The 25,530-nt window shown below is 42.8% G+C and overlaps 1 protein-coding gene across 8 annotated transcripts in view; it reads left to right on the top strand.

The window, feature by feature from the left end:
* Nucleotides 1-25,530, top strand: part of LOC121284253 (coiled-coil domain-containing protein 138-like) — a 105,449-nt gene that overhangs the window by 41,313 nt on the left and 38,606 nt on the right. For all 8 annotated transcript variants that reach the window (XM_041199585.1, XM_041199583.1, XM_041199582.1 and 5 more), the window contains 4 exons: nt 5,671-5,790; nt 7,487-7,564; nt 21,990-22,103; nt 23,286-23,447. In XM_041199585.1, the coding sequence (XP_041055519.1) occupies nt 5,671-5,790; nt 7,487-7,564; nt 21,990-22,103; nt 23,286-23,447 (474 nt within the window). The remainder of the gene's footprint in view (nt 1-5,670; nt 5,791-7,486; nt 7,565-21,989; nt 22,104-23,285; nt 23,448-25,530) is intronic.

Raw genomic sequence — 25,530 nt, 5'->3', positions numbered from 1 at the left:
GTCCCGCCTTCACACAGGGGATATCCTCCATCATGTTGTGTGACACTACCATCGTGCTAAATTGGATAGACTCAGCATAAATCTAGCAGCTCAAATCTGGGCACTGTAGGTCATTAGCAGCACAAAATTGTATTCAACTACAATCTAATCTCATGCCCCAGCATAACCCTCACTCTACCATTAGCATCAAGCTAGAGGATAAACTTTGGTTTAAGAAGGAATGCAGGAGAGCATGCCAGGAACTGCACCAGACATGTAAAAATGAGATGCCAATTTGATGAGGTTACAACACAGAATCACATATGTGCTTAACAGTGGAAGCAACATGCAATAGACAAAGTGAAGTGATCCCACAACCAACAGATTAGCTCAAAGCTCTGAAGTCTTGTCACATCCAGTCGTAATTGGTAGTGGACTAATCGGAGGAGGAGGCTTCACAAATATCCCCATTCTCAATGATGAGAAAGCCCAGCACATCAGTGCAAAAGACAAGGTTCAAACATTTGTAACCACCTTCAGCCAGAAGTGCGGAGTGGAGGATCCATCTCGACCTCATCATGAGGTCCCCAACATCATAGATGCCAGCCTTTAGCCAATTCATTTCACTCCATGTGATATGAAAAATGGCTGACGGCACTGGATACAGCAAGGGCAATGGACCCTGAAAACATCCCGGCGATAATATTGGAAACCTGTGCTCCACAAGTAGCAATGCCCCTAACCCAGCTGTTCCAGCAAAACTATAATACTGACATCCACCTGACAATGTGGAAAATTGGCCAGGTATGAGGCCAGAAATTTGCCGAGTCAGATGACAATCCTCTGGACTTGGTCATGTCACAGTGCTGGAATTGCAAAGGCAAGCTCAGGAATATCAGGAAGGGATGTCCGCTGCACTCCTCAGATTGCACGACACAATGGAGGAGTCCATCCGCCTTCACTCTGAGGTTATAGCATGGTGTGCCAACACACCGAGGTCAACACTGGTAGGATGGCAGCCGCCATGGAGACCTTGGGCCATGATGTCGCTCCTGCACTGTTGCGCAGGCTCAACTTCTTCTCTGATGCCATAGTTGGTCTCCAACAGTGTGTGCGCAAGAGTGGTGCGGGACAGTTCGATCTCACTCCAGCTACCCCTTCTCCTCAAAAAGTCAGCCTGGGGCCCTTGAGTACCCATAGGGAGGAGGATCAGCAGGTGTCCTCTGCCCCAGGGCCATCCATCCAAGTGACTCCGGGAGTGTCCAGGAGTGTCCAGCCTATCCGAATTCCCTCTTCCTGTGACCTCAGGAGCTCCAGTTCCACAGGCCAAGGAGGGTGCCACTGCCACACAGCAGAACCCTGAAAGCAGGCTGGGGCTCTCCAGGTCTTGACCCTCCAGAGGATGCCCGCCAAGGTCATCACAGACAGGGCGTAGCAATCAGGCTGCCTCCACCTCCGCTGTAGATATCAGGGGAGCACCAATATCTAGCAGCAGGGTTAGGAAGGTTAAGAAAATATAGTTGCACAGCCTGGGCAGGGCTGTTAAACGAGCTTCCCTCGGCCAGACATCACACTCTGATGGAATACTCCCCAATACATTTGGTATTATTGCGATAAAAGCAAAATACGGCAGATACTGAAAATCTGAAACAAAAGCAGAAAATGCTGGAAAAACTCAGCCAGTATAGAAGCATCTGTGCAGAGAGAAACGGTTAACGTTAGAGTCCATATGACCCTTCTAGTATTATGTGAAGTCTATCCTGATGAGTGCAAGATGAAAAGCTTTGATTGCATGTCTCAGGTTCTGCACTACCAATACTCAGGTTCTGTTCTACCAAACAACTAATTAAATAAATCCGTGACTAGTACACTCATTACCAGCCTGAACCGTCCTGTAACCAGTAAAATTCCCTCAGACTGATCAGTATCATCTTCAACTTCCGAACCTTCCATAACATGCAAGTTCCCTCCAAGCCATAACCTGTCACAACTTGGGACTATATTGCAATTCCTTCACTGTCACTAGGACAGAAGCCTGTAACTCTTTGCCTAAAACACAGTAGTTGTGGACTGCAGCAGTCCAAGCAGGCAGCTTACTACTGCCTTCTTAAGGGCGCTTAGGGATGGGTAATAAATGCTGGCCTTGCCAGCGACATACACATCCCATGAATGACTAGGCCAGCATTTATTGCCCATCCCTAATTGCTCTTGAGAAGGTGGTGTGGTGAGCCTGAGCTGCCTTCTTGAAGCGTTGCAGTCCATGTGGTAGAGGTACACCCACAGTGCAGTTAGTGAGGAAGTTTCAGGATTTCGACCTGGCAACAGTGAAGGAACAGCAATATATTTCTAAGTCAGGATAGTATGTGGCTTGGAGGGGAACTTCCAGGTGGTGGTGCTTACATACATCTGCCACCCTTGTTCGTCTAGATGGTTGCAGTCATGGGTTTGAAAGATGCTGTCTAAGGAGCTTTGGTGAGTTTCTGCAGTTTACCTTGTAGATGGTAGATGCGTCGATGGTGGAGGGAGTGAATGTTTGTGAATTGGGTGCCAATCAAGCGGGATGCTTTGTCCTGGATGGTGTTAAGCTTCTTGAATTGTTGGAGCAGCACTGATCCAGGCAAGTGGAGAGCACTCCATCACACCCTGACTTGTGCCTTGTAGATGGTGGACAGGCTTTGGGGAGTCAGGAGGTGAGCTACTTGCTGTAAGATACCTAGCCTCTGACCTGCTTTTGTAGCCACAGTATTTCAGTTTAGTCTAGTTCAGTTTCTGCTTAATGATAGCCCCCAGTACGTTGATAGTGGAGGATTCATTGGTGGTGATGCCATTGAAGGCCATGTAGCAATAGTTAGATTCTCCCTTGTTGGAGATAACCATTACCTGGCACTTGTGTGGTGCGAATGTTACTTGTCACTTGTTAGCCCAAGCCTGGATATTGTCCAAGATTTGCTGTATTTGGACATGAACTGCTTCAGTATCTGAGGAGTTGCAAATGGTGCAGAACATTGTGCAATCATCAACAAAGCCCCCCCCCCTTCTGATGCTATGATGGAAGGAAGGTCATTGATGAAGCAGCTGAAGGATGGGCCTAGGCCACTACCCTAAGGAACTCCTGCAGTAATACCCTGGAACTGAGATGATTGATCTCCAAAAACCGCAATCATCTTTCTGTGTGCTAGGTATAACCCCAAGCAACAGAGAGTTTTCCTCCTGATTCTCATTGAGTATAGTTTTGCTAGGGCTTCTTGATTGCATACATGGTTGAATGCTGCCTTGATGTCAAGGGCAGTCACTCTCAGCTCACCTGGAGATCGGCTCTTTTGTCCATGTTTGAACCAAGGCTGTAATGAGATCAGGAGCTGAGTTACCCTGGCAGAACCCAAACTGAGCATCAGTGAGTAGGTTATTGCTAAGCAAGTCCGCTTAATAGCACTGTTGATGACCCCCCTTCCATCACTTTACTGATGATCGACAGTAGACTGATGAGCCGGTACTTGGCCGGGTTAGATTTGTCCTGCTTTTTGTGGACGGAACATCTCTGGACAATTTTCCCCATTGCAGCTGGATGCCAGTGTTGTAGCTGCACTGGAACAACTTTGCTACACAGTTTGCCTGCTTCCTGTGCTTTTTTAAAAATTTGTATGTTGGAGAATGTTTAGTCCTAGTATTGCATTGCGGTGGCTAGCAGTGGTAATAAGAATTATTGCTTAGCCCATGATTTCTGTGACTTCTCATCTAGACTTCCATCTGTCATATAGTCTGGCTGTGGTGCTCCATTGTAATGTATCATGCATTATCACAAGGAATGCCTATAGTAAGTCTATTTATTTTATCTGGGACCGCATCTTCTGAACTGTTTGATGCCTTGATTTGCTTCATACCTGACTCTTTGACCCCAGTCCACAAGAATATGCACAACCAATTCGGCTAGAAGTACAATAAAGCAGAATCTGTATTTGGTATTGGCCTTTGCTCAGTGGTAGCACTCTCACCTCTGAGTCAGGAAGTTATGGGCTCAATTTCCACATCAGATAGTTGAACACAACCCAGGCTGATGCCTATTGAAGTACTGAGGTAGTGCTGCACTATTGAATATGCCATCTTTGAATGTGACGTTAAACTGCAGCCCAGTCTGCCTTCTCAGAAGGATGTAACTTATCCAATGATACTATTGACAGAAGATCATGGGACTTCTTCCTGGCGTTCAGGCAAATATTTATCCCTCAAACTTTCATCACTAAAACAAATTACCTGGTCATTATTTCTGTGTTGTTAAGGGACCATGCTGTGCTCAAATTTGCTGTTATGCATCCTTTCATTACAATTGTCATTGCACTTCAATGTACTTAATTGGCGGTAAAGCACTTCAGGCTATCCCAAGAATGAAAAGCACACTGTATAAATATGAGTTCTTTCTTCAAGTCACATTTTTCCTTTCTGCTATAGTCATTCACATGATAATAACTGAAGGATAAGAATCCTTTGTGGGAAGTGGTGGCATAATGGTAATATCACTGGATGTGTAATCTAGAGGCCCAGGCTAATGCTGGGGACAGAAGCCCAAATGTTACCATGGCACCTAGTGGATTTTACATTCAGTTGATAAGTCTGGAATATAAAAAAAATTAATCTCAGTAGTGGTGACCACAATAACTATCATTGACTGTGGTAAAAACTCATCTGGTTCACTAAAGGCCTTACTTTGTTTGGTCTATATGTGACTCCAGACCATGAGCAAGCCATTCAGTTCAAGGGAAGTTAGGGATAGGTAACAAATGCTGGCCTTGTCGACAATGCCCACACCCCATGAAAGAATTTTAAAATCCTGAATTTCCTTGAATTCTTGGTAAACTGGAGGCATTATCAGGATGCCTAAGAGCAAGCGGGTTGGAAATTGGGCAGGGACCTGTTAATTTCAGGTTATATTTTCTTTTTGGATGTGTCAGTTTTCTTGGTGGCGGGGAAATGTGATTTCTACATCAAATTCCAACCCCTCACCCCATTCCCCCGTTGCTGCTGATGTCACAGATGGTGGTAAGACTACCACGGTGTAATGCAATCTCATGGAAATTTGCTCCATTTCTGTTTCTGCTACTCCCATCATACTATACCTGCATGAATTAGCCATACAGTTCTGCCATGTAATAGAATTGGGGCACACTGCATTTAGCAATGTTGGTTTCCTCATGGCAAAGTGATATCAGCCTTTCACTGAAAGGACCAAGTTTTGTTGAATATTTCCCCATTTTTCTTGATTTGTTGACAGTCCTCCCTAGTTGCTTTTTCCATCACTAATATCTTGCTTGCTACCCAGTATTGGGCCAGCTGTGCTACTACTGGAATGGTCTTCCCATGGTTATGGGAAAGTGCAGATTATGGAAAAGTGACAATTTGGAATTACTCACACATGTCTAAATTGAAAAGATTAACAGTCTGTAGCCTTGTTGAATATGAATGTATTCAGAAAGTTAGACTGTGAATAATGAGACTCAATGGAATAAGTTTTCTGCTTTCCAACAGGAGGTAAAACTGAAACTGTGAATTGGCCATCTAGCAAAATCACCTATCTTTCATTTTAATTGAAATAGGTGGAAATTGGGCAATTTCTGCATTAGGTGGCTGATCCACAATGCCAATTTTACACCTGGGTGGCAAGCTGAAAATCTACCCTTTTTTTTTTGTTTTCCACAGCAACATGCTGCAGAAGTCAGTCAACTCACAAATGCCTTAAAGGAGAAGATAAAGGAAAACAAGAGACTTAAATCCTCCTTTGACACATTAAAGGAATTAAATGACTCCATGAAAAAACAGGCAAGAACTATTTTGTAAAGCTTATATTACCATAATATGGTTGTGTCTCAACTGGTACAGTTATAGAGAGTTACTTGCCTCAGGTCATGAATATAGTGACTGTTTCCAGACCAGGGAAAACCTTTTGTGTATTGCAGGTGCAATCAAGTTAGTTAGATCCTTCATGAGTTAGAGCAATATGTGAATGAAGCCTTTTTAATTTCCTTTAATCTTAATTGTTTCTCCTTCCCCTTGGAGTGTTGCAGTGTCAAAAAATACAAAATCAGGGGAAAAGCATGAACATCTGTGTACAACCATATCCTATCTGAAGTTACTATATCACAAAAACTTACTTTATTTTTTCCCTATTTGACACCTTTGTGAGACCATGTGGAAAGAACAAATATTGTGGAATGGAACAAAAACAAAATTGTGTACTTCATGCATCATGTACATGTTACTTCCTTCCCTGGCTAGTTGCTCAGGATGGACCACATTATACAAACATTGAATGTACAGAGCTAATCTTCAAAACCATACCCAATCCATCAGCAAAGTCACTTATTTTCACTTTCTCTACATCAACCTCCACTCCTACTATACCTTCCACTGATGTTGAACCCCCGTCCACTTGCCTTAGCTCTAGACTCCAACTTTCCAGTGCCCATCTTACCAGACTGTCAACTTTCATCCACCACAAATTCCAAATTGATGAAAGCTCTGCTATCGGCAACTTGTCCTACACTAAATCTAACTTATCTATCAAGCTTGCTCACCTTCCCTGTTCCCAATTATCAAATTTAACGTTATTCTCATTAATAGCTTTTTCCCATCTTATCTCTACAAACTTCTTCTGCTTAATTTACTGAATGTTGTTGAGCAGGTCATAGAAGTTTTTTATGCAATTTCAAATGAGTAATGATGATAATGTTCAGCTGAATAGGTAGACGTATAGTCAGCAGTTGACTTGTGAACATTGAATGTTGGCCTTATGTTGGAGATTTAGTTCTAACAAACTATTATTTTGAGTAACCTACAGACTAAATATCTATCGACTAAATGTCAAAAAATGAACTTTTGTTAAAAACCATACTGCTTAGGAGCTTGTTAAAGTTAGTGAATTATTATGTTGGCAGGTTGATTCCAACAAATATCAATGTGACGAATTGCATTAAATGGTGTGATCTGCTATCATTATAACCCAATTATCATCATGCTTCTTTGTCACTTCAGTACTGTTCTGTCTGGCAGTGGTATAATGGCTGTTCAATAGGCATTGGTGTATTTCACTTCAATGGAGCAGTCTGTTAACTTGACTGAACGAGACTGAACTATAGATCAAGGAAACAAACCATTCTGGCTGTGCATAGGCATTAAAGTAGAATTTTCCTTCTTTGGCGCTTGACACATTTGCTGATAACGCACTGGAAAACAGCGCATCACTAGCTCATGATTTTTTACAATTAAAATTAAATGGCAGAAAGTCATAAATTTAGGTGCATATTTTCCTAGGTGTGTTAAAGTGGAAATTCCCTCCTTAACTTCCCTCATGCGGCCTTCCCACCCACCATTTATAAACAGTAAATGTACATTTATCTGTTTCAAACAATATAAATGAATGTTATCTACTTAAAACTGTGAAGCACTAGCTTCCAATGCAGAAATACTAGATAAGCGTATGTCTTTTAATGCTGATGCTGCTGGTGATATTTTTCAGATTAACAATGTAAAGCAACAGAATGAGAAGTTGGAAACTCAGGCCAAAAAGGTGCAAAATCGTTTAGAAAACCTGCAAGTGAGTTTTAAATGATTGTAGAAAATGTTGCAAAATCTATTGAAGATATAAAGTAATGAAAAGAACATTTTGTCCTCTCTCCCCCACCTCTTTTCCCCTCCCCTTCCCCAACCCATACCCCAAGTGTAGGGGTTCCCCTTTTCCCTCAGAGACCCTCCCCACACTCAAGTTCGTGACACCAGATTCACAAATGTATGGCTTGAACAGAATGACCAGCGAGCCAATTTTCTTCTAATAATTCACAATTGCTTTATTGAATCACCCACAACCCCGCAGTAAAAAAACCCCCAAAATTTAAAGCAACCTGTTCCCAGTGCCCAACATGAAGTCACCACGATGCGGACTTAAACTTTCAAAAATGCTAACTCCACAAAAAGTCCCCACGATTCGGCTTAAACTTACAAAAACACAACAAAACGCCATGTCTTTTCCTGAAACCTGAAGAAAAAGCCCTCAGGCCAGTGTCATCAAGGTATGACTGAAACAAATTACAAGGTACCGGCTAAAAAACACCAAGTTTTCACCAAAACCTTCACATAATCCTCAGTCCAATATCTCAATGATTTGGCTGAAACTTACAATCCCCATCATGGCTGGTCTGTCCGATGTTGACTAGGCCTGAGTCTAGGTGACTATACTCGAACTTCTTCTGACTGCAGCCCAAAACCTTCAGGCTAAAAACACTTACAATCCCCCAACATGGCTGGTCTGTCCGGTGTAGAATGTAGACCTAACCCTCCTTCCAACTGCAGCTGAGACACTCAGATCTGCTCTTCTGATATAATACTTTAACTGAGACATATCACAACATATTTCCTGTTGTTCGAATGACCATTTAGTTGATTCCAAGCAAAGTCCAGCCAAATGTCATCAGCTTCTGCTGGTTGAAACAATATAGAGTTTTCCATGGAAGATATATCCAGCTGAATATTATCAGTTCTCATTGTATGAGCAATCCTTCTGCTGTTTGAGGTGGTACAGTAACAGCACCTGGCTCCAAAGTTAATGAGGGTTTGAATGACCCTATTGCAGTACTATTGTCTGTGGTGCAGACCTTAGTTGCATAATTCCTTGAGTGAATTGCATTGATGATATGTCCTTTGTGCCATTGTATTGGGTACTCAGGCTTCTTGGTTGCATTAGTCAATGTCCAAACCCTTTTGATGAGCCACTGGGTTTTTACTAAATGTCCGAATTAACTCCTTGCTGCCCAGCCCTGTATTGCTGACTACAGCTTATCTTATTGTAATTAATACTTCTAATTATTAGATCAAAACACGTCCATGGGTTTGAAATAATGGCAGGATTTTTCCCTTGTTGGGCGGGCTCAGGAGTGGCTGTGAAACCGACCGCCGCCCGCGATCAGGCCCTGACCGCAATTTCACACTGGCAGGCTAATTAAAGCCCACCCAGCGTGAAATGCGGCTCTGCATTGGCCGGGAAGGGCTGAGCGGAGATGGCGATGGGGGCCTGTCGGATACTGGGTCCAATGGCGACCTGGTGGCCGGATTAAAAACAGTCCAGACAGCCCCAGAAAGGCTGCCAGGGAAGGACTTCTGTATGCTATTCTAACGATGGACTCGAGTGCGTCTGCAAATGCCAGGTAGGAGGGCAGGTTAGGTGGGCTCTCAGCCCCCTGTTATTCTGATGAGTGCTTTGCTACCCTCGTGGAGGAGGTGGCTGCCAGGAGGGACACTCTTGTCCCTAGAGATGGGAGGAGGAGGCCACTGCGCCTCACCAAGAGGGCATGGGAGGAGGTGGCAGCTTAGGTGAGCAGTCATGACGCGGTGCAGCGCACCTGGGTGCAGTTTTGGAAACACTTCAGTGACCTGCTGCGCTCAGGAACAGTGAGTACCATGTTGGCATGGGTCAGTGCGCACAAGTGTTGAGGTGTGGCCATCCCCCCCATGGACCTCGGGTGCTAGAGTCTGAGTGCCAACTGTCAATGTCACTGGAGCCGGCCAAGGTGGGTGAGCCCTGGCTGCTTGGACTGAGTGTCTTGCGGCTCGAGGCCCACAACTCGGATGTGCTCTGCCAGGTGCTCCTCAGTTGGGGTTGGCCAAGCTGCAATGGTGCTGCAGGTAGAGAGCGGGCTAATCAATGCTCCTCTGAACTTTCAGAAGACCAGCCATAACCAAGCCGAGAGGGCATGTACAGGCGGTGGCCTGCCCAACCTCCTGCGGCTCAGCAGGTTCGAGCAGGGCACCCTCAAGCTCCAGAGTCAGCACGCTCCCATGCAACCGGGCGTGGAGAGGCGGGAGTGCCAGATGAAGGTAAGAGCGCCATGCACAGAGGTAAGACTTTTGGATTGTGAAACCATTCTAGTGTAGTCTCTTCATTGCTGTGAGCCTCAAACCTGGAGTCCCCATTGACCATTGGAAGATGATGGCACCATGATGCTGATCTCCATTGTCCCACCAGGGTGCCTGGCATGCACAGGGACAATGTGATGACTTTAACTAATGACGTTCTCCTTCTCCCTTTTAGGTTCGCCAGCAGGCATCCAATCTGCAGACCGCGAAGGGCCACAACGGACACTGAAGGACCACAGGGCGTCATTTTTACCCGCTTTCTGAAGCAGGCACCAGCGCAGATACCAGCACTTTGGTGGCATTAGAGCAGCGGCTAGTATCTCGGTGCACATTGGTGAGGGAACTTCACAGTCTCCTGAGGTGAAGGCAGAAGCTGAGTGTGCCCAGAGCAACGGCAGTTGGAAGACTGCTGGGAACCAGGACTATGTTCAGTCAAAGGCTGATGATGAAGAGCCTGTGGAGTCGCCCATTAGGTGGCAGATACTGGATGTCCAGCGAGATGTGCGGGAGGATCTAGCCGAGATCCATGAGGGTCTGTGTGCCATGGTCTCCATGATGGAGGGGTCCATGCAGAGTGTGAGCACTGCGCTGACCATCATGGATGAGTGCACTGCCTCCTCCATTGGGAGATTGGCGACTCTCATGGAGAGGCAGCTCCATGGACAGAATCAGGGGTTCCTGGGGTTGCGCCCAGACCTGCAAGCCCTCACACAGACACTGACCTCAGGTGGTCAGTGTCGGTGTGGTAGATGGATGAGGTACTCAGTATCCCAGCGAGGTGTCCATCCATCAAAGATATGCAGGGAGGTCCCGATCAATCTCACATTGGCACACCAGCTTCCTGTTGTCTCTATGGGCTCCTCTCAGGGCGCGCTGGATGATGGCAGCAGCTCCTCCACCCCTCCATCAGTGACCATAGCATCTGATGAGGCTGTGGCGACTGGGGAAATGACAGGCCTGGCACTAGCCGCTCCCTCCCAAGAGGTGCCAGCACAGGCTCCAGTGGCCAGCAGATGACCGCCAAAGTCATCAAGGCCAACAAGGCAGCACAGTCAGAAGACTGTTTCCAATGCTGGTGCCAGTGAGGGGGGAGCACTTAGACGTAGCATTGCAAACGTAAATTAAAGGCACCATGAGCACAAGAGGGACAGGTCACGGGCGATTTTACGTTCATTTCTGTTTACTTTATCTATGCTGGTCTGGGATTGAAGACCAGAAATGTTTATGTAAATAGTTTTGAAGTGTCACAAGGAGATAGATTTTGTTTTTGTAGTCATGGCCTTCACCTTTTTATTTTATGGGTCAGGGTACGCCAGTATGTAACGCTGGACATAAGTGGCTCGGAACTTTGTTGCACAGGCACTGAGTGTTCCTTGTGTTCAAATGAAAGGGCCCTTTCAGACATCTGAACACCTTTTTTGAACACCTCGGGTAAATGTCGTCAGCTCAACCTGTATTGAGATTCCTCATCTGACCTAGGTCTGTGTTCACATACACTTTTGACACTTTCAGCATTAGCCTCAGCGGTACGAGGTACCAGTGTGTAACTCAGCATCATCTTCTGCAGTGATGACAAACACAAAGTAATAATTTAAAAGCTTTACTGTATAATAAGACTCCACCAAAATTTGTCCTGAGGAATGTTTCAATGCACCTATGTAATACTTAATGGCTCTCTAACTCTTCTGAAAAACACTTGGTCTTAGTGAACGCTCTTAAGTAATTAACTGTCTGTAAAGTGTTTTGGGATATTCTGAGGACATAAAAGACACCATATAAATGCAGATTATTTTCTTTTTTTTAACCACAGCTATGTACTCATCATTTCCAGTGTTCTGTTAGCTTCTTCAATAACAACTTCCGTATAATCATAGAATAGTTCCAGCACAGAAGTACACCATTCAGCTTGTGTCTGTGCTGAAGCAGCAGTTCACCTCATGCCACTCCTTGCCTTTTCCCCATAGCCCGGCAAATTTTTCCTTTTTAGGTAACGGTCCAATTGTCTTTTGAAAGCCTACATTGACACTGCCTCCACCACACTCACAGACAGTGTATTCCAGATCCTAACCACTTGATGTGTGAAAAAGTTTTTCCTCATGCCAGCATTGTTTCTTTTTGCCATGGGAACAGTTTCTCCCTATTTACTTTGTCCAGCCCCCTCATGATTTTCAGTACCTCTATCAAATCTCCTCTCAACCTTCTATTCCTCAAGAAGTCCTAACTTCTCCAGTCTTTCTAAATAACTGAAGTTCCTCATCCCTAGAACTATCCTCGCGAATCTTTTCTGCACCCTCTCTATAATGCCTTAACATCCTTCCTAAAGTGTGGTGCCCAGAACTTTATGCATACTCCAGTTGAGGCCAAACTAATATTTTATACAGGTTTAACTTAACTTCCTTGCCATAGTATTATATGTCCCTATTGATAAAACTCAGGATGTGTTATGGTTTATTAGCCACTCTCTCAGCCTGTCCTGTCACCTTCAATGATTTATGTACGTATACACCCAGGTCTCTCTGTTCCTGCATCCCCTTTAGGATTGTACCCTTTATTTTCTATTGTCTCTCTGCGTTTTACCAAAATGAGTCACTTCACACTTCTCTGTATCAAATTTCATCTGACACTTTTCCACCCATTCTAACAACCAGTCCATGCTCTTTTGAAGTTCTACACTATCCTCCTCATGGTTTACATTACTTCCAAATTTCATACTATTCACAACTTTTGAAATTGTGCCCTGTACATCAAGGTCCAAGTCATTGATATATTTCAGGAAGAGCAGGGGTCTTAACACCAATCCCTGGGGAACTCCACTATAAACCTTCCTCCAGTCTGAAAAACAAACCTTCACCTGTTCTTTGTTTCCTGTCACTCAACCAATTTTGTATCCATGTTGCCACCGTCCCTTTTATTCCACAAGTTCTATCTTTGTTTACAAGTCTTTCGTGAGGTACTTTATCAAATGCATTTTGGAAGTCCATGTACATGATTATAACTTGCACTTTTTTGCAAAACAGCTTTACTGTATTGCAGCAAATGTGCTGATAAAATGAAGGTAGGTAGGAAAGCTAGTTGTGAGGAGGATACAAAGAGTCTGCTAAGGGATATAGGTAGGTTAAGTTAGCAGGAAAAAAATTGACAGATGGAGTATAATGTGGGAAAATGTGAGGTTGTCCACTTTGACAGGAAGAATAGAAAAGCAGAGTAAAATGGAGAGAGACTGCAGAATACTGCAGTACAGAGGGACCTGTATGTTCTTATACATGAATCACAGAAAGACAGCTTGCAGGTACAGCAACTAATTAAGGCAAACGGAATGTTGGTCTTTATTGCAAGGCAGTAGGAACATAAAAGTAGGGAAGTCTCGCAACAACTGTTCAGGACGTTGGTCAGATCACACCTAGAACACTGTGCAGTTTTGGCCACCTTACTTAAGGAGGGACATACCTGAATTAGACGTAGTTGAAAGACAATTTACTAGGCTGATTCTTGGGATGAAGGGGTTGTCTTGTGAGGAAAAGTTGAACGGGTTGAACCTATACTCATTGGAGTTTAGAAGAATGCGAGGTGATCTCATTGAAACATATAAGACTGCAGTGGTTCAAGAAGGCAGCTCACCACCAACTTCTCAAAGGCAATTAGGGATGGGCAATAAATGTGGCCATGCCAGTGACGTTCACATCCCATGAATGAATACAAAAACATATAAGAACCTGAGGGTGCTTGACAGGGTAGATGTTGAGAGGATGTTTTCCTTCATGGGGGAATCTAGGATTAGGAGGCACAATTTCAAAATAAAAGGTCTCCCATTTATGACAGCGATGAGGAGAAATTTCTTCTCTCCTTCAGAGGATTGTTAATGTTTGGAATTCTCTCCCCCAGCAAGCAGTGGAGGCTGTATTATTGAATATATTCAAGGTAAGTTAGGCAGATTTTTAATTGACAACGGGGTCAAGAGTTATGGGGGACAGGCAAGAAAGTGGATTTAAGGCCACATCAGATCAGCCATGATCCTATTGACTGGCAGAGCAGGCTCGATGTGCAGAATGACCTAGTCCTGCTTCTGTTTCTTACGTTCTTATGTTTACCCTCATCGACGCTCTCTGTTACCTCATCAAAAAACTCCAGCAAGTTAGTTAAACATGATTTGCCCTTAACAAATCCTCTCTATCTTTACTTAATCAATCCACATTTGCCCAGGTGACTATTTATTTTGTCCCAAATAATCATTTCTAAAAGCTTCCCCAGCATCAAAGTTAAACTGACTGGCCTGTAATTGCTGGGCTTAGTTTTACACCCTTTTTTGAACAAGGGTGTAACATTTGTAATTCTCCAATCATTCAGAATCACCTCTGAGTATAAGGAGATTGGAAAATTATAGTTGTACTGCTGAGTTTCCACTCTCACTTCCTTAGTACCCTTGGTTGCATTTTGCCCAGCCCTGCTACCTTATCAATTTTATGTACAGACAGCCTATCCAGCACCCCTTCCTTATCAATTTTAAACTCTTCAAATATCTGAGTTACCTCCTCTTTCACTGTGAGCTGGGCAACATCCTCTTCCTTGGTAAAGACTGGTGCAAAGTATTCATCTACTACCTAAATAAGCCAAATCCCCGGCCTCTATGTATAAATCCCCTTTTGGTCCTTAATCGGCCCGACACCTCCCCTTAACCCCCTTTTTACTATTTATCTGCCTGTTGAAGACATTTGGGTTCCATTGCCTGCCTCTTCTCATGTTTTCTCTTTGCTTCTCTTATTTGCATTTTCAATTCTCCTTTGAACCTTCTTTATTCAGCCTCATTCTCAGTTGAATTATCCACTTCATACCTGCCTTAGCACACTTTTTCAGCTTCATCTTAATTTCCGTATCTTTCATCATCCAGGGCATTCTGGATTTCTTTGCCTTATATTTCTTCTTTGTGGGAACATACTTTGACTATGCCTAAATTATATCTCCTTTAAAGGCAGTCCATTGTTCAGTTACAGTTTTGCCTGTCAGTACTTGATTCTATTTTATCTGGGCCAGATCCATTCTTACCCCATTGAAATAAAAGCAACATTTTTTTATTATTCGTCCATGGGATATGGCGTCGCTGGCTAGGCCAGCATTTATTGCCCATTCTTAATGGCCCTCGAGAAAGTGGTGATAAAGTGCCATCTTGAACCGCTGCAGCCCATGTGGAATAGGTACACCACAGTGCTGTTAGGGAGGGAGTTCCAGGATTTTGACTAAATGACAGTGAAAGAACGGCGATATATTTCCAAGTCAGGCTGGTGAGTGGCTTGGAGGGAAACTTCCAGGTGGTGGTCTTGCCATCTGTCTGCTGCCCTTGTCCTTCTAGATGATAGTGGTCGTGGATTTGGAAGGTGCTGTCTAAGGAGGCTTGATGAATTCCTGCAGTGCACCTTGTAAATGGTACACACTGCTGCCATTGTGCGTCGGTAGTGGAGGGAATGAATGTTTGTGGATAGGGTGCCAGTCAAGCGCGCTGCTTTGTCCTGGATGGTGTCAAGCTTCTTGATGTTGTTGGAGCTGCACTCATCCAGGCAAGTGGAAAGTTTTCCATCACAATCCTGAGTTGTGCCTTGTTGATGGTGGACATGCTTTGGGGAGTCTGGAGGTGAGTTACCTACCACAGGATTCCTAGTCTCTGACCTGCTCTTGTAGCTACAGTATTTATATGGATGGTTCAGTTCAGTTACTGGTCAATGGTAGACCCCAGGATGTTGATAGTGGGGGCATCAGTAATGCCATTGAATGTCTTGGACAATGGTTAGATTCTCTCTTCTTGGAGATGTTCATTGCCTGGCACTTGTGGGGCACGAATGTTACTTGCCACTTATCAGCACAAGCCTGGATATTGTCCAGGCCTTGCTGAATTTAGACATGGACTGCTTCAATATCTAAGGAGTTGCAAATGGTGCCGAACATTGTTCAATCACCAGCGAAAATCGCTACTTCTGACCTTATGATGGAAGGAAGGTCATTGGTGAAGCAGCTGAAGATGGTTGGGTCTAGGACACTACCCTGAGGAACTCCTACAATGATGTCCTGGAACTGAATTGATTGACCTCCAACAACCATAAACATCTTCCTTGGCGCTAGGTATGACTCCAACCAGTGGAGAGTTTTTCCCCTGATTCCCATTGACTCCAGTTTTGCTAGGGCTCCTTGATGCCACACCCTGTCAAATGCTACCTTCATGTCAAGGGCAGTCATTCTCACCTCACCTCTGGCGTTCGGCTCTTTTGTCCATGTTTGAACCAAAACTTTAATGAGGTCAGGAGCCAAGTGGCCTTGGCGGAACCCAAACTGAGCATCAGTGAGCAGGTTATTGCTAAGCAAGTGCCGCTTAGTAGCACTGTTGATGGCACCTTCCATTATTTTACTGATGGGGTGGTAATTGGCCAGGATGCGGATGCTGGAAATCTGAAATAAGAACAGAAAAAGAAACTCTGAAGAAGAATCATACGGACTCAAAATGTTAACTCTGTTTCTATCTCCACAGTTGCTGCCAGACCTGCTGAGTTTCTCCATTTTCTGTTTTTATTTCTTACCCCATTGAAGTTGGCTTTTCTCCAGTAACAATTGTTCTGTCCTTCCCTATAGTCAATCTAAACCTTATGATACAATGATCACTGTTCCCTAAATGTTCCCGACTGACACTTGATCCACTTGGCCCACCTCATTCCCAAGAACTAGGTCCAGCAATGCCTCCTTTCTTGTTGAATTGGAAACATGTTGCTGTTGAAAATTCTCCTAAACATACTGCAGGAACTCATGACCCTCTCTGTCCATTACTACAATCCCAGTTTATATTTGAAAAATTAAAGTACCCCATTACACTCTATGGTTCTTACACTTCACTTCTCTATATTCCTTTCAAATGTGTTCCTCCACATTTTTCCCACTAGTTGCTAGCCTATAGACTACACCAAGCAACATACCTGCTGTAATTTGTTATTTAGCTCCAGCCAAATGGATTCTTGTTCCTAAACCCTCTGGGACACCCTCTCTCTCTAGCACTGCAATGTTCTCCTTAATCCCTCCCCCTTTCCTTTCTTTCTCATCTTCCCTGAACACTTGCATCCAGGAATATTTAACACCCAGTTCGGCCCTTTTTGAGCCAGGTCTGTGTTTTCACCACAACAACATATTTCCACATGACTATCTACACCAATCTTATCTACCACACTCTGCGCATTCACATATCTGCACAGTAACCCTAATTTAGACTTTATTACTTCTTACTCTGAACCCACCTAATACCATACTATTTCCAACTCTAGTACGGTCTGTCTCTCCCAATATTCTTTGCACCTTGGTATCCCTCTCTAGTATTACCTCCTGGTTCCAATATCCCTGCCAAATTTGTTTAAACCCTCATCAGTAGCACTAGCAAATTGCCCTACAAGGAAGTTAGCCCTGGCTCTGTTTGGGTTCAACCCATCGGTCTGTACAGGTCCCATCCCCCATCTCTTCTAGAACTTATCACAATGTCCCAAGAATCTAAAGCTCTCCCTCCTGCATCATCTCTCCAGCCATACATTTTCTGCTTATTATGACGTAGCCAACGGTAAAGACTGAGTTGTTCAAATCCCAGAGGGAAACTTGAAACAACTGTCATAACCCATTTTTGCAATTTGTATATTTCGAGATGCAAACTTTGAATTCAGTGGTAAGAAGACCACTGAGTCTCGAGGTTTTTTTTATAAAGCTAAATTAAACACTTATTAATACAAGAAAGATTGTAAACACATACATACATCTACAAAATTACTACTGTAATAACTACAAATATTCCTTAATTAATCTGACCCTCAGCTAGACACTGGTAAGGCAACAGTAAATCGCATAGATTTAAAGAAACACCTGGCAAAACACAACCTGGACAGTTGCATTCAAAATGAGTTTCTTTCAGCTCTGGATCCTAGCAGACAGCAGCTTGACGTTTCTCACACTTGTTGAATCTTAAAATGCCTCTGCCTTACTCACAATCTCCTTTCTCCTATATACATATCTTTCTCTTTGAATGTAAATTTTCCATTGTATCACTAGGCTCTTAATTTTACTTCTTCTAACAATAACATCCATCCATTCCACCAATTTTATTAGTAAGCTGGAAAAAAAATAAACACATTGCTTGGCATCTTCTAGCAAGGTGCAAGATTGCGCCCATTCTTTTGAATGCATTATTTAAAATGCAAACCGCCCCTTGACACCTATGTTTCTAAACTTCCCCATGTTTATCTAATTACCATTTCAAACCTACTATTTTCTATACATCGAAGCCTCTAGTCCAGCTGGATTTAATCCAATTAAGACACACATACACAAGCACAGAGACCACTAAACTCTATTTTAAAAAATAATTTCCAATAACATAATAGACATTAATCTCTTCATGACACTGCTCTAACCTCCTATTTCTCTATTCACTGGCAGGCGGTACTGGGAGTAATCCAGAGCTTATTACTTTTGAGGTCCTGCTTGCTAATTTCCTACCTAGCAACCTAAATTCTGACTGCAGGGTCACATCCTTTGTTCTACCTATTTCATTGGTACCGATGCGGACCATGACTGCTGTCTGTTCACCCTCCTCCTTCAGGGTGCTCTGCAGCTGTTCAGTGACATCCTTGATCTGGCATCAAGAGGTAACATACCAACCTGGATTCACATCTGTGGCTGCAGAAATGCCTGTCTGGTTCCCGAACTATCGAACCTCCTATCACTATTGGTTTACCAGTCTTTTTCATACCTCCCTGTACAGCTGAGCCAATTATGGTGCCATTGACTTGGCTCTGGCTGCACTTCCCAAATGAACTATCACTTCCATCAGCACTCAGAACTGAATACTGGTTGAAGGGTGAGATGCACTCAGGGGACTTCTGCACTACTTGCCTCCTTCTTTTTGACTGCCTGGTGGTCACCCATTCCCTCTCTCCCTGCACACTCTTAAGCAGCAGGATGACCACATCTATAAATGTGCTATCCACAAAGCTGTCAATCTCATGGGTGCACGGCAATGACGCCAGCTGCTGCTCAAGCTCGAAAACCCACAGCTCAAGCTGCTGCAGCTAATGACACCTCCTCCTCCCTCAGAGTGCTCTGCAGCTGTTCCTTGAGTGACATCCTTGATCTGGCATCAAGAGGTAACATACCAACCTGGATTCATATCTGTGGCTGCAGAAATGCCTGTCTGGTTCCCCAACTATCGAACCTCCTATCACTATTCCTTTTCCAGTCTTCTCCATGCCTCCCTGTACAGCTGAGCCAGTTGTGGTGCCATTGACTTGGCTCTGGCTGCACTTCCCAAATGAACTATCACTTCCATCAGCACTCATAACTGAATACTGGTTATCCAGGACACAGGAACTGCTCTGGAGTTTCCAAATGGAACAGATGTGCACTCTGATGGTCAGAGCTGCCCTGCCATTCCTCTACCTATTGTTAATAAAACTTAGTACTTACAAAAAATTAAAGACTCACCAGCTATTCAATCCTCTTCTGTTGGCACTTAAATATTGGGAGGTTAATTGAAATGCTTCACTTAACCATTACCCCCCAAAAAAATTTCCCAGCTCCTTAAACTAATTTGATAACTTTTGAGGAAGGGAAAAAAAAAGCTACAATACTCACCAACCAATTAAATCACAGCTGCCTTGTGATGTCACATTTTTATTTCTCTCTCACTTCAGTGATCCCAACTGATGTACGCTCCTCACAGTCTGCTTCAGAATGATCCTGACGTTCTACACATTGCTCCCAACCTGCTGTACTCTGCTCCCGTTCCGTTTCACAGTGATCCTTACCTGCTGCACACTCCTCCCAATCTACTTTACAGTGATCTTAAACTGCTTCACACTCTGCTTGGTCTAGTTCACAGAGACCCTGACCTGCTGCACACTCCTCCCTTTAGTGAGATTAATACACATTCCTGTTCTCCTGAGTCCTGCTTTCTTTAAACAGTTAGGCAATTTAGTTTTATGGACAGGATTTTTCAGATGATGGTGTTTCCCGCACCGTCACCCAAAGAGTTAGCAGGGAATACATCCGCGCTGATCACAGCAGCCCACAGCCATTTAACACTCTGAGGAGCGTTAATTGGTTAGAGATGGGATTTCAGCATCACACTTGGGCCGAAGTCCTGGCTGGTAGCTCTGTAGTCCCAGCAGCACCAGTGGCATCACTGGCCAGGACCTAGACTATATGCAGTCCCCTGATTATAAGTCCCAAGGACCAGGGACTGGGGGGCGCGGCTGGTGGTCTTGATGGACAGGCCAGGTGGGGAGGGAGCACCCCTGGTGGGGGTGGTGGGGGTGAGTTCGACCCTGTGGGTGGTTGCACCTGAAGTAGTAAGGCATCTTTGAGGGAGTCACCCCCTTCCTCCCCCTTCCCACCTGAGGTCCAATTAGGGTAGCCTATTGGGCATCCCCCTGTCCCTGAACAACAACTCCTCAGCCTCAAAATTGAGGCAGGATGGGAAGCGGTCTAAGAGGTCAATAACTGGGGCAGGTGGGAAAGTGGCAGGATGACCACCCATAGAACCAAAAAAAGGTTATGGTGCAGAAAATTTTTTTAGTGGCCGTGCACACCTGGCAATAGGGGGGCTGCTGTTAAATTCTGCCCTATGTTGTCATGAGCCTATTTTTAACTTTAGAGACATATATGTCCCTAGATGAAGTCATCTAAGGCAGTGTTGTCCAATATCTTAGCCTCTAGTCACATGTAATTAATTAGGAATACAGATGTGGATTAGGCATGTGATCTGCATATTCATTTTTGCACAGCATATTGAGGTGTACCTTTATTTTCCTATGGGTTTGTTGGTAAAATGGTAAGATGACAGTGTTTTAGAACATTGTAAGTGATTTACTCGCTTGTATGCTGAATGCAGGTAACTTTTTTTTACTAAATGTTGTTTTCACATCTGAAGTACAATTACCTGTATTATGTGACTATATTAAAGGCATTTCCTACTAAAATTACAGCTTGTGGCTAAAATGGTGAGATTGTTACCACACATGTGGCTAGTCAGCCATTTTTATTGGACAACACTGGTAGATGGATTTTTAAAATTCCTTAATGGGACATAAGCATCACTGGCAAGGACAGCATTTATTGTGCATCCCTAATAGCCCTTGTATTGGTGGCAGTGACCCACTTTCTTGAACCATGTGGTGTAGATAAACCCACAGTGCTTCTAGGAAGGGAGTTCCAGGTTTTTGACCAAATGTCAGTGAAAGAACGGTGATATATTTCCAAGTCAGAATGATGTGTGGTTTGGAGGGGAGCTTGGTGTCCCCATGCTTCTGCTGCCCTTGCCCTAGGTTGTAGAGGTCACTGTTTTGGAAGGTGCTGTCAAAGTAAACTTGGTGAGTTGCTGCAGTGCGAGTTGTAAATGATACACACTACTGCCATTGTGCACCAGTGGTGGTAGTGGTTTAAGGTGATGAATGGGTTTTGATCAAGTGGGCTGCTCTGTCCTGGACAATGTTGAGCTTCGTGAGTCTTGGAGCTACACTCATCCAGGCAAGTTGGGAGTATTCCATCACACTTTTGACTTATGCCTTATAGATAGTGGACAGCTTTGAGGAGTCAGAAGGTGGGTTACTGCTGCAGAATTTCCAGTTTCTGATGGTTTTGAAGACTTTTGATTTTTTTTCAGTGTCACTATTATTCTCAACTAGTAAGGTTGCCTATCAATCTAGTTCATGTGTCATCTTTAAAGTCTGGTACTAATATTTAATGTGTAGTTTGGCTAATCTACTTATGCCTCATCCCTTTTGAACCAGAGGCTAATGTAGGGTGCCAATCGTCAATTTTGGGCCAACTCCTGGGTTTCATTTAATCTACTACAGTATTTGGGCAGTGATGGTCATATGAGAATGATTACAGGAGTGGTAACTGATGCTGACTCTACAACCATATCTAATGTTAAAAGCTCAAAGAAAAAACTAAGTTTGCAGCATCTCTAAAGAAATTGAACTTCTGTAAAAGAATCCACACCCATCTTGTCTCTTTACGTATGCTAGCAATTTCTATTATATCCCACTGAAAGATGTCATCATAATTTTAAAGAAAAACCTATGAATCTTACTCCCCTGCAGAGGAAAAATGATCTAGGTATGGTGCGGAAATATCATGAAAATGTTCCCACTGATGTGAAGGAGATCAGATTGGGAAAACAGGAGAAGATTCAACCTGCTCGTAGGATCAATCAAGTAAGATATTTTGCCACATTAGCTGGTTTTTATGTGAAATCATGGACTACCAATTTGTGGAGTATTTTACTGATTTTAAAATTCAGACATGTTTTTTAATTTCACACCCCATCCACCATTACCCAACCCCCACTCTTGCCTCCAGCAGCAAGAAGTTTTGACTATTTGTGCAGCTACTTCAGCTACTGTATCTTGCCCCTTCTTATTATCTTACCCAATCTTTGTCTTGACATATTAATCTGAATTCATCCCCAGCTTCCTTTGTGACTCACTCTTACCAGGCTTATTTCCTCCATGAGAGACACCTCTGGCTCCTTCAACTCTTGAATATTCAAATATCTTAACAATCATAAGGAACTCCCTTTACATGGGCATCATTCCCATCCTCTTGAAAACTGTCATCATCACCTTCGCTCAAAAAGGCAAGCCTTTCATCTTTTCCTGCTACCTTCCCATATCTTAAACCCTTTTTCCTCTCCAATCACTGTAATGCCAGTCCCAAAACTCCTTGCAATCTAGCTTCTGCACTGCCCACAGAACTAATACAGCTTTAGTTCTGGCACCAATGGCATTGGTTTTGATTGATAGTGGTGCCTCTGTGATCCATCTTTGTTATCTGTCCTTAATCAGTTCCACTCATAGTTATCTCAATGACCCTAGCACATCTTTGGTAATGGCTTCTCCAACTGCCCTCCATAACCATCCATTAAAATTTACTCAGCTTTTTTGTTCCACTGAAACAAAGAATCTCAACTCTCCACATATTTCTGATTTCCCATTTCTAACATCATGGTAGTAAATCTAAACTGTAGTTTTGACCCAGTTCCTGTGCACATGAACCTTTTGCACAAAACAGCCAATATGATGTTTGTTTATGTTGTCTAGGAGAAGTTTTCATGTGAGGCATTAGGCATGACTGAAATGTTAAATAAGATATCAAACTAATGCATGAGAGGGTGGTATTCTGTTTTTGGGGTTGACACGCATTAGACACTGAGATGTTTTAACCTTTATCAGCACTTGATCCTTACAGTGCATTTTTTCAGTATATATTTAGTATCAATGTCACCTACTTTAAGCACAAAATTAAAACCAATATTGGAAACTTACATATATAGTAATTTTATGACATGTTCTCTAATTCTGTAACTGTCGGTTTGAGATATCCTCTTTATCTTTTAGCCTCCTTTAAATAGCAATTTCTGTGAACTGCTTGGAGTGCTGCTGGACTGGATCTCTGATGGTTACCTTCGTTATTTAACTTCAGAGAATGAAAATGATGTTCAGAAGCCATTGGGTCCCAATTGTTTACCCAGAAAATCTACTCAAGAGAAGTGCGTAAAGGTATTTATGGGTTTTTTCCCCCTCAGATGTTTTTAGTATTTGAAAGACTTCTCTCTTGTACAAATGTCCCCCTTGGAATTGGATTATTTTGTAATAGTATTATAAACAGAAAATGCTGGAAATACTCAGCAGATCTCTGGAGAGCAAAACAGCATTAACATTTCAAGTCAATGACCTTTTGTAGCAACTGGCAAAAGTTATAGAAGTAATAAAAGGGAAGGGTTGGGAAGAGCAAAAGGGAGAACAATGCGATAAGTGTGGAAGGCAGAAGAGATTAACTGCCACAAGGGATGTTAGTGCAAGACAAAAGGAGATGCTAATGGAACTTGTAAATAAACCAAAGCTGGATTTAGAGGAGATGTACATGGAAAAAACAGAATGAACACCCATGGCTACTATACAAAGAAAAAGAACACTTGGAGCAAAAGTGATGACCTGAAATTGTTGAACTCAGTGTTGAGTCTAGAAGACTGTAAAATTCCTAATCAAAAGATGAGGTGCAGTTCCTCGAGTTTACATCGAGCTGTATTGGATCAATGTAGTAGGCTGAGGGCAGCCAGCTCAGAGTGGGAGTCAGATGGAAAATTATTAATGGTGGTGTATTTTGCATTAGATATTCGCAGTCTTTCTGCTGACCAATAAATTAATCCCCTGACTTTACTCTTCATTTAACTGAATAAAGACCATGCCCATCATTTTTTTTTAAAAAGACAATTTATGTGAGTCTTATAATGATTTTTGACATAAGTTCAGCTAATTTCTGTATATTTTCAATTCATTTAAGAGTTGTGTGAAGAGTTGAATAAAAATTCATATAAAAAAGGTGTTAGTTAAAACATGTATGTTCATTCCACAGTTTTTTTACAAAATATTTCATTTTCATTAGTACTACTGGGCTGTCAGTATGAACATCACAATTACTACACAGGACCTAATGTTAATGGGAAGAGGGAGCAGTTTCTATTCCTTGCAACCCTTTTAACACTAAAATAAAACATCTTTCTGCTAATACTAAATTAACTTTTTTTAAAATCTATGTATTCTGTCAAATAGACCTCACTTATGTGAACAGCTGATTAGATTTCAGCACTTTACTGAGAAAATCAAGGCCCCTTTTTTAAGCTTTGTGCATAAATAATTTGTCATTCCTATCCTGTTAAGCAACTACTCCCCATCTTATATCTTGCATGCATAGCATTGTTTGCTCTGTCTTTAAGAATATCACATGCAGGTCACTCAGCAAATTAGTAAATGTACTGAATCACAAATTAAATTATAGTTTCCAAACAGGTGTCATTCAGAGAATAACCCCTGACCGCCAAGAAGAAAGAGAAAGTGGCACAAGGCTGTTGTCCATTTCTAATTTTACATGGATGCAGATGGAAGTCCAGAAAGTGTGACTAACCTCTTTCAGCAGAACAACAATGCATGACATAAGGCATTTTATGCTGTTGCTACATGCAATTTTCACTCTTTATTTAATTTTAATCCACCACAATATTTAATGAATCATGCACAGATGTTTATTAGGAATTTGACTTTTTTTAAATTGAACCTTGTATTAGATATGTGAATGCTTATTCATTTGACAAATCCAAGTTACTCCATGTCTGATGTTGGATATGTGCCTGAAATGTCATATCCTGTTTATTTAATCATGTCTAGACATTAGAAAATGTCTGTAATGCAGGCAATTCCCCAATCTGGCAGGAACTTTTCAACACTTAGTACCACAAAGTTTACCATTGATACCTCCCTATCCCTGTGACTTAATGTTCTCCTCTTACCATCCATTACCTTGAAAAAAATGATCAAAATTTATGTTTTTTTGGGTTAGCATGCATGAGCAACAGAAGACTTTCAAGTGGGAGTTGGCTCGAGTTCATACTAGATGAGGAGGAAGTGATAGGCTTCTAAAGTTACCTGGATGATTAAAGATAGGGAAATTAAAAGATAAAGGAGGCTTATGATAAATGTTGTTTAAATTCAGTAAAGAGCCAGGCTGAATATAAAAAGTACCAAAGAGAATTGAAGAAGAGTGAGTATGAGAACAGTTTAGTCGGTAACATAAAATGGAACACCA

The sequence above is a fragment of the Carcharodon carcharias genome, chromosome 11 (assembly GCF_017639515.1).
Source record: "Carcharodon carcharias isolate sCarCar2 chromosome 11, sCarCar2.pri, whole genome shotgun sequence".
Classification (NCBI taxonomy): Eukaryota; Metazoa; Chordata; class Chondrichthyes; order Lamniformes; family Lamnidae; genus Carcharodon; species Carcharodon carcharias.
The sequence above is the reverse complement of the archived record's forward strand: the minus strand, read 5'-3'. Positions and strand labels throughout refer to the sequence as shown.